General features: G+C 38.5%; 3 protein-coding genes across 3 annotated transcripts in view; all 3 read right to left on the reverse strand.

Annotated features, from left to right (window-relative positions):
• serping1 (serpin peptidase inhibitor, clade G (C1 inhibitor), member 1) overlaps positions 1-1,494 on the reverse strand; it is a 13,017-nt gene extending 11,523 nt beyond the window's left edge. The window contains exon 1 of the mRNA XM_083554938.1: positions 395-1,494. The gene's annotated coding sequence lies outside the window, so the exon portion shown is untranslated. The remainder of the gene's footprint in view (positions 1-394) is intronic.
• The window catches only part of LOC310733618 (N-acetyllactosaminide beta-1,3-N-acetylglucosaminyltransferase 3-like), a 387,738-nt gene that overhangs the window by 250,340 nt on the left and 127,398 nt on the right, over positions 1-10,000 (reverse strand). The gene's annotated exons all lie outside the window — the stretch shown is intronic.
• igf3 (insulin-like growth factor 3) overlaps positions 5,648-10,000 on the reverse strand; it is a 5,483-nt gene continuing 1,130 nt past the window's right edge. The window contains exons 2-4 of the mRNA XM_083555090.1: positions 8,861-9,008; positions 7,194-7,366; positions 5,648-7,002 (exon numbers count right to left, since the gene is read on the reverse strand). Coding sequence (XP_083411216.1) covers positions 6,802-7,002; positions 7,194-7,366; positions 8,861-9,008 — 522 coding nt within the window. The 3' untranslated portion in view covers positions 5,648-6,801. The remainder of the gene's footprint in view (positions 7,003-7,193; positions 7,367-8,860; positions 9,009-10,000) is intronic.

A 10,000-nucleotide genomic window follows, 5' to 3' on the forward strand; every position in this document is an offset into this window, starting at 1 on the left:
AGGAAGAATGAAACGTGAGGCTCGTGAGGGATTGAGCTTTTATAGCTGCTACAACACAATAACAACAGAAACTACAATGTTTTATTAAAGAATACATGTAACTATAAATAGATAAAAATGATGAGGTTGTTAATTAACAGTAAATAAAATGTGCTGTTACAAAAACATCAACATCAGAATTATAGCCGTAATTCCACTTTCATAGTTTACCACACAATCGCATTTTTTTTTTACAAACACACACACACACACACACACACACACACACACACACACACACACACACACACACACACACACACACACATACACAGTGAGGCATGAAGGATTATACATAAATTACAAGTATGTATAAGTTCAGTATACAGTTGTAAAGAAAAGAGTGTGAACGTACCTGGACTGAAAAAACAGCTGTGACCGTGTGTGTGTGTGTGTGTGAGTGTGTGTGTGTGTGTGTGTGTGTGTGTGTGTGTGTGTTTGAATTCTTCATCACTGATTGGTGAATTATTACTCTCGTTTTGTTGATTTGGTGAATTATTTTGTTTGGACAGCTCCTTTTTTTTACTGAAATGGGAAGATTTACTGAAAACCATGTGACCTAAATCTGGTAATCATGTGGCTGTTTTTCGAATCACACACTATACAATACAGTCTTACACTATACACCACATCATTACACTACAATGTAAAATATTAATAAAAACAGAATACACTGATTCGCAAATCTCATAACCAATATATTATTTACCAAAACATATAAAACCTAAAATGTGTTTTAAGGAATTTTAAGGTAATCACAGCAACACGTCTCGAAAAAATTGTGACGGGAACAAAAGTCTGGAAAAAGTATGTTTTATTCAAATTAGTTTTTAACTAATGAGGTTATTAACAGCAGGTCCGTGAGATGATTGAGTATAAATACTGTATCTTAGAGAAGCAGAGTCTACAAACTGTGGAACAAGTTCAGAATAATGTTCCTCAATATAAAATTTTAAGAGACTTTGAATATCTCATCATTTACTGAACATAATTTCATTAAAAGTTTCAAAGAATCTGGAGAAATCTCTGTGTAAGAGGGAAAAGTGTGAAAATCAATAATTGTATGTTTGTGTGGCCCTCAGGGGTCTGCATTTAAAACAGTCATTATTCTGTAATTAAATCACTGCTTGGGCTCATTAACACCTCCAGAAATCAGTGTCTGTGAACACAGTTTGCATGTCATTCAAAAAATGCAGGTTAAATCTCTATCATGTAAAGAAGAAGGTATGCGGGAACATGATCCAGAAACACCACCATCCTCTCGGGGCCAAAACTCATTTATAATGTACTGAGACAAAGTGGAAAACTGCTCTGTAGTGTTAAATGTATTTTTTGAAAACTGTGGACCTCCAGAGAGGTATATATATTATTACATGGTATATTGTGTATATACAGTAGTCCTGTTTATGATTTATTGTAAATTTGTATTATACATGGGTAAAAGTAGATGGAAACAAGTTACTACTGAGTCTTGTTTATGTCCTTTTCTTACAGATACAATAACAAAAACAACACGTTAACCCCCTTTACAAAAGACATTAAAATGGGAACATAAGAAATGCATTAGTGCTTTTTTTTTTAAGAGTTAAAAATGCTTCCATCCAGAAAATCGAACACTCTTTTCCAGGGAAAGTCATACATATTTCAACAAGACAATGCTAACTGCATACTGCATCTATTACAATTGCATGACTTTGTAGTAGAAGAGTCTAGGTGCTGAACTTTCACCATTTGAAAACATTTGGTGCACCATGAAACAAAAAAATACAACAAAGAAGACCCAGTACTGTTTAGAAAGTAGAATCCTGTATTACACACATATGGGAAAACATTTTTCTCCTAAAACCTCAGTAACTGGTCTCCTCAGGTCCCAGATGTATACAGACTGTTGGTAAAAGAAGATGTGATGCAACACAGTGGAAAACATGGACCTTTTTCAGATGTCTTGCAGCCAATAAATTCAAAATGACCTTATTTTTTCCTGAAAATGGCACATTTTCTTTATGGATTTGTTTTCTGTGTTCTATTGTGAATAAATTATGGCTTTATCAGATTTGCATACCATTACATTTAGTCTGTAAAGTTCATATTAAAAGAATGAAAAGAATTTTAAGTCAGTAGACACGTCAATCAGACACAGAGCAGAAAGGATGAAAGGGCATGTTTATTATATTACACACACACACACACACACACACACACACACACACACACACACACACACACACACACACACACACACACACACACACAAACACACTCACACTCACCCACCCACCCACACACAAACACACTCACACACACACACACACACACACACACACACACACACACACAAACACACTCACACTCACCCACCCACCCACACACAAACACACTCACACACACACACACACACACACACACACACACACACACACACACACACACACACACACACACACACACACACTCACTCACACACACACACACACACAAACACACTCACACTCACCCACCCACCCACCCACACACAAACACACTCACACACACTCACACACACACACACACACACCCACCCAAGTTAATACACTACTGTTTCCAACTGAGATAGGTCCTGTGTGTATGTGTGTGCGTGTGTGTGTGTACGTGTGTGCGTGTGTGTATGTGTGTGCGTGTGTGTGTGTGTGTGTGTGTGTGTGTGTGTGTGTGTGTGTGTGTGTGTGAGTGTGTGTTTGTGTGTGTGTGGTAACTCCCTGGTCTGTATCTACATGCTGAAGGCTGCTCACCTGCAGAACCACAGATAATCCATGTGAAAGCGAGAGAAAAGAGAAAGAGAGAGAAGGAGAGAGAGAGAGAGAGAGAGAGAGAGAGAGGGAAAACAGTGATACAGAGAGAAACTAAGGAAGACAAAGAAACCGACAGATTTTTATATAATTTATGGACCTGAATCTTATTGGACCTCATAAAATATTCTGAGATCATGCTGACTAAACCAACACCAGATATCATCTACTCCTGAATTCCATGCAGCCTCAAAGAATCACATTTTTGTCATACGCTAGTCCATAAGGGGCGCTATAGCAGATACGCTGGATCCCCAAATCTAAATTAAAACCAATCAGAGTGCAGCAGGGAAGTGATGCGGTTAGTTTTGGAAAATAATCAGTATGTAGAAATATGAACTCTGAGGCGTCTGACATTCATTCAGCCACTAGTGGAGACACCTGTCATTCAACATATACAGGAAGTATCAAATCTTCTAACTTTGGTTCTTGCACATGTGTAAAGTTCTCCGTTTACTTTAAACCATTTTTTATTTTTATTTTATTAAACCATTTTATTTATTTTATTTATCAGTGCATCTTTAAATATAAGAAAATAACAGAAGGAAACAGAATCAGGGAGAAACTGGAATGAATTCAGAGCTTCTTTGAGGAAGAACATTAATATGCAGTGATGTTGGAGATGCTGCAGTAAATCATCACATAAAGATTCGTTTCTACACTTTTACACAGACGTTCCATCTTTCTCCTGCTGCAGACTGTTACTGCACACGCTTTATGGTCTGATATCCTGATAACTGGTTTTACACAAAGGTTTCCCATCTAAGAACTTTTACTGTGAAGGACATTCTCTTTGGACTCGTAATGAACAATAACAAAGACAACTTTCTTTGTTAATAATATTCTTCTGATGGGAAAATTTTATATACAAAATCGAAAATACTTGAAAGTAAAAACCAACAATATAATAATTATAATGAGTTTATTTCTTTCACAAAAGCCCTAAAAGTGATTTTTTAAAAATGCAATGTACATTTTGTCTTTTATAGAAAAATTTGATTTACAGAATAAACCATAGCCCTGTTTATTTTTATCATTTTATTTTGTTATTATTATTATTATTATTATTATTATTATTATTATTATTATAATACATTTTATTTATTTATCTATTTTTTCCCCTAAATGTATGTGTATATATTTGTATTTTCCTGCACCTGTTCTGTGTATTGTAATGTAAATTGTACTTGTTATTGCCATGTTGTTTGTATATGGCTAATGGCTTAATAAACAAACAAACAAACAAACAAACAAACAAACAAAAAGACTGTTGTACTTTCGGTATATTTTGAATGACAGGTGTCTCGTCCAATGATCTGTAAGTTTTCCATTCACAAACTATACCTCCCTTTTCCACTTTGTCTGAATTGTCGTTGTGTTTTCGGATGTTATTTTGTATTTGCATTTGTTTTCTGATTTGTTTTGCACTTCTCGGCCACCGTAAATATCTTTATCATGAATGAAATTTGGAGAATTTTAAAGAGATTTTTTGAATGAAAGCTCTCCAAATCTTTTTATTACTACAAACAAAAGATTCTACTACTTTCTTTCTCTCTGCAACCCAAAACCCAATCGAGCTCAAATTCTGCATCAAAATTTTATTTTGCAATAAATATTTAAATAAAACACACATTAGCGTTAGCCAATAGGATTTCTGCATTTGGCATAATATAATTATTATTATTGTTAGCATTATTATTAAATTAACAAGAACAGGTTATACATCATTGGATTATTCTCTTATTCAGAAGCCCATGAATGTCATTCCAATGTCATCAGTTCATAAACTTAAGCGATTTAAAGCCCTTTTTTTTTTCTAATGTATTTCTTTTTTCCAGTTCAGTTTTATTTGTAGAGCGGATTTTAACAATGCACATTTTCCTTTTAAAAGCTTTAATAGATTATAAATATAAAATTAAAATGTATAAATTATTCTCTATAATATTTTCCCAAATAAGTGAGTGAAATGTGAAATTAGTGAGACTTCATGAGGAACAAAACTTGAGAGGAACCAGACTCAAAAGTGAACCCATCCTCATCCTGAGATCCATTCATTATAATCCCATCATTGTTGAGGTTTTCACCTGTTCACTGATGGAGGCTTGAATGAAAAATTGTTCATGGTGACTGTAAACCTAAACCATTATAACAGACTCTTTATACTAAATACAGCAAAAATCCACATTCAAGGATCTTGAGTTTACCCTCCACATGGAGCTCATGGATCTTCAGGCTGTTTTTGTGGAGAACATCCTCAGCTGCAGTGAGTGGTCCCCAATTAAAAAGAACTCCATCCAGAGGTGGATGAGTATTTAAGACTTCCACTAAGAAGTAAATACTTAAAACTCAATGTTGAGGAACAGTGTTTATTAGAACTGTAAGAAGTGTTTGTGCTAATTAAAAACGAGTAAAACACACACACACACACACACACACACACACACACACACACACACACACACACACACACACACACACACACACACACACACACACACACACACTGACCTTCTCCACTCTGTGCTGTGGATTATAAGCAGGTCATCTGTGTTTCAGTTCTGATAAAACACGAAGGTTATGGAGATAGAAGTTACTTACTGATAAGACACAAAGGTCATGAATGTGTGTTTCAACAGCAGCCTGGGGATTGAAATATTCACAAATACTTTATATCACACACACACACACACACACACACACACACACACACACACACACACACACACACACACACACACATACAAAATACAAAACTTTATAATTTATTGAAGGAAATGTGCAAACATCACTCAAACATTCACGGTGCAGTCACAATTCTGTCAGTCAATGAAACTGAAAAAAAAAGTAAATAAATTGATATTTTTACGTTATTAAAATGATGGAATTTGTACTGAGAAATAAAAAGTTCTTCGTAGTGCAGTGGACACAAAATTAGGATCCATTTATTTACAGTCAGAGTGTTGGAGTGGGCGGGGCCTGTGGCTGAAAAAACAACGGCGGGGCTAAATGTAGCAATTACGTTAAGCGGATAACGCATTTTAGCGCTGATGTGTTCACCATGGTTACAAGACAATCTGAGTTTTCTTGTGCTTGGTTTGAGGCGTAGCAGCTACGTCCTAGCTAGCTAAACTGTCGGTTAACATATCTCGTTAGCATTAGCGTTCTGATCATTCTAACCACCTGCGCTAGGTTCCAAAACTGACAAGTCTATTATTTAACATGTGACTATAATGCATTATAGCAGCTATAAACACTCATTCATTCTCTCTTTATTCTCTCTCTATGAGTTCATACGACAAAATCACAGCTTGTTACACGAGAAACCACAAAGAAGCGAAAACTCCTCTTTCTCACACTGGAGACTCCTTCCAAATGTTACATAAACACGTCCTTGTGAACGAGCCGTTGCTATGGAAATGATCATTAATATAAACATGCACTAGCATCCGAACTGCCGTTCTAGAGAGTTTATCAACACCTTCTGACCAATCACAATCCAGAAGCTGGCAAATTTTATTTGTTCAGTTCGTACCTAATTAAACAAGATGTTCAACCTAAAGTTGCAGAATAAATAAAACAGTAACTGTATGGAAAAGAAACAGCACTAGTTAAGTGTTAGCGATGAAACCTGCGGCAACTGGCTGCAGTGTGAACACCAGGTAAATCTGGAAACCATACCGTACAGCTGTTTTCTATCTCATCATAAAAAATAAAAATCCCCTGCCTTTGGTAATGGAAAAGCAAAATCAGAATTAGATCAGTATTAACGTAAACCAGCACATCGCTTTCTGTTCCGCATGCTATGTTGGAATTAGCATCACTAGTAATTTAAATCTCTTGAGCTCATCCACATGGGCTTCACTAATATCAATGTCTGATTGTTGCTCATCGGGACCGTGACGTTTCGTCGCTCGGAGAGGAAAAAAAAAATCCATTTTCAGTTACGTGGTTTTCGGCAGCGTTTTGTGCGCTGAGGAAATTCATGGATTTTGTGTGGAATAACCGGCAGCAGCGAGTCACGTCCCGACTTCCTGTGGTACATCGCTCGCTCCTTTAACCTCTCCAGCAAACGCTCGGCCTCGTTCTCAAACCGGTTCCTCTCGTATCGCCTGAGGAACATCAGCCAGAACTGATCCTCCTGCAAAACCAAACAGAAACACAGAAACGTTGCAGAACATCATAGTTACTTTCTTTTCTCATGTATAGCAGCTAAAAGTCCTCGTTCCTCACTCTGACACTGGAGACTCCTTCCTCACTTTAGAGAAAACATCACCTTACTGCTGCACATCTCTTATTCGGTAAAGCTCACAGTGCTGTGTGTAAACGTACAGTGTGTAACCTGGACGCTGTTTGTCGTGTGTGTCGTGTGTGTCGTCGCTCTCGCTTCGGTTTGGCGCAGTAATGTTCTAGATGCTGCAGATCGCAACCTTTAATGCAGCACTGCTCCACGATTCCTCTACTCCTGTGCCGTGCTCCTGCACTCCTCGCTGCCCCGGGATGACCTGATACACACACACACACACACACACACACACACACACACACACACACACACACACACACACACACGATGATGATGATGATGATGGTGGTGGTGGTGATGAAGATGAAAGGGTTGATGTGCAGTAACAGTGGAAGCAGTGTTTTATTATATGTATCACAACACTTCATATCAGCTGACCTTCTCATGCTCTCTCTCTCTCTCTCTCTCTCTCTCTCTCTCTCTCTCTCTCTCTCACACACACACACACACACACACACACACACACACACACACACACACACACACACACACACACACACACATCCATGTGAAAAAAGCTTTTCTTTTCTGATCCGGATTTGCTGACGTCAGCATTTTCATTCATTTCTCAAAGACCTTCACCATGTTCTTCACCCAAGGACGACCATCTCTCTCTCTCTCTCTCTCTCTCTCTCTCTCTCTCTCTCTCTCGCTCTTTCTCTCTCTCTCTCTGTCTCGCTCTCTCTCTCTCTCTCTCTCTCTCTCTTTCTCTCTCTCTCTCTGTCTCTCTCTCTCTCTCTCTCTCTCTCTCTCTCTCTCTCTCTCTCTCTCTCTTTCTCTTTCTTTCAACCTTTTGGACCCTCTCTCTGTGTCTGTATTTTCTGTCTATCATTTCAGACCTGTCTCATACTCAGACCTCTATCCATTTCCCATCTGTTACTGTCTTCTGTCTGTCTCTCACTTTGTCTCCTGTCTGTCTCTCACTCCATCACCTGTCTGTCTCTCACTCCAGCTCATGACACTTTGTCTGCACTCCTGTCTGCTCTCTAGAAAATGTCCTTCCTCCAGACTTCTCCCTTTCTCTCTCTCTGTCTCTCTCTTTTTCTATGTAACTCAGTTTCTTGTATCTCTCACATTGTCCCACAGCAGCTTTACAGAAAGAAAGAAATTTTAGAGTCATTAATAACTCCTTAAACAGCCCCAGTTCCAAGAAGGTTGGGACTTTTCACCATCTGAAAACATGTGGCGCATCAGTAAACGAAAAAATACAAAAACACGACACACAGCTACAACCCTGGAATAACATTCCTCTCCCAGAACTTCAGCAACTGTTCTTCTGAAGCTACACAGTGGGAAACATGGTCCTGTCTCAACTGAGACGTGTTGCAACCATCAAACTCAAAATGGACTCATTTTTTTCTCCTTAACAAACTTAAATGTTCTCAGTTTAAACATTTCATATGTTTTTTGTTTAATTTGCAATGCATTTTATTCTGTTTTATTTAAATTTCTCTCTCTGTAGACCAGTTTTGTTCTCCAGATCTCCTTTCCTCCAGTTCCCTGTCCTTCATACCTGGATCTTCAGACATGTCTATCTTCAGGTCTATTCATTTGGACTGCAGAAACACGGCACCACAGTGTGTTTTATCATGTAGTTAAAAATAAAAGTGTGTGTGTGTGTGTGTGTGTGTGTGTGTGTGTGTGTGTGTGTGTGTGTGTGTGTGTGTATTAGTGTGTGTATTAGTGTGTGTACCTCTATAAAATCCACGGTCTCCACAAACAAACTGAAGATCGGCGATAAGCTCCACTCCACACCGAGATTTTGCTGAGTGAGTGATTTCAGGCAGCAGCACACACACCAACAGTGTGTACAACACATACACACTCCTCCAACATAACACCTGCACAGGATGGACACACACACACAATGAGTGCATTCAGACACCTGCAGCTTATCATTAGTCTGACCACACTCTCACACACACACACACACACACACACACACACACACACACACACACACACACACACACACACACACACACACACACACACACACACACACACACACACTGCATTCAGAAAGTATTCAGATCCTTCACACTGTACACTGTTATGTTGCAGTTTCACACTACAATGTGATGGCTTTGGGCAGGTAATGAGCAGGACCTGGTTTCCTCCAGATGTAATGATTAGAATCTTGTTGGTAAACTCTTCTAAACTCAAGTTGGCTTCCAGGGGTTTTGCACAGAGAAGAAACTTCCATCTAGTCACTCTGTCATTAAGCTCAGCTCAGTGGAGGGATCTCTGGAGTTCAGTCAGTGTGACCATCAGGTTCTTGGTCCCATCTTTTACTAAGGCTTTTCTCCACTGCTTAGTAAAGCTCTTAGAAGAGTCCTGGCTGTGCCACTTGAGAATGATGGAGGTCACTTTGCTCTTGGGAATCTTTATTGCAGCATAAATGTTTTTGTAGCCTTTCCCTCATCTGTGCCTCACCACAATCCTGTCTCTGAGCTCTGCAGCAGTACCTTTGATCTCATGGCTTGGTTTTTGCTCTGATCTACAGCTGTGAGACCTTCTATAGTGAGGTGTGTGTCTTTCCAAATCACAACCAATCAATGAAGTATACTGCAGGGGCTCTTCAGTTAAGGTGTAGAAACATCTCAGTAATTATCAGGAGAACTGGCCAGCACCTGAGCTACATCTTCACATGCTGTTGCAAAACATCTGAATATTTATATACAATATAGTTACAAACCACAACATAACGACATGATCAAAACTGAAGGGTCTCAATAATTTCTGAATAAACTGTATATTTAAACAACACACACACACACACACACACACACACACACACACACACACACACACACACACACACACACACACA

Source organism: Silurus aristotelis (genome assembly GCF_946808225.1).
Source record: "Silurus aristotelis genome assembly, chromosome: 11".
Classification (NCBI taxonomy): domain Eukaryota; kingdom Metazoa; phylum Chordata; class Actinopteri; order Siluriformes; family Siluridae; genus Silurus; species Silurus aristotelis.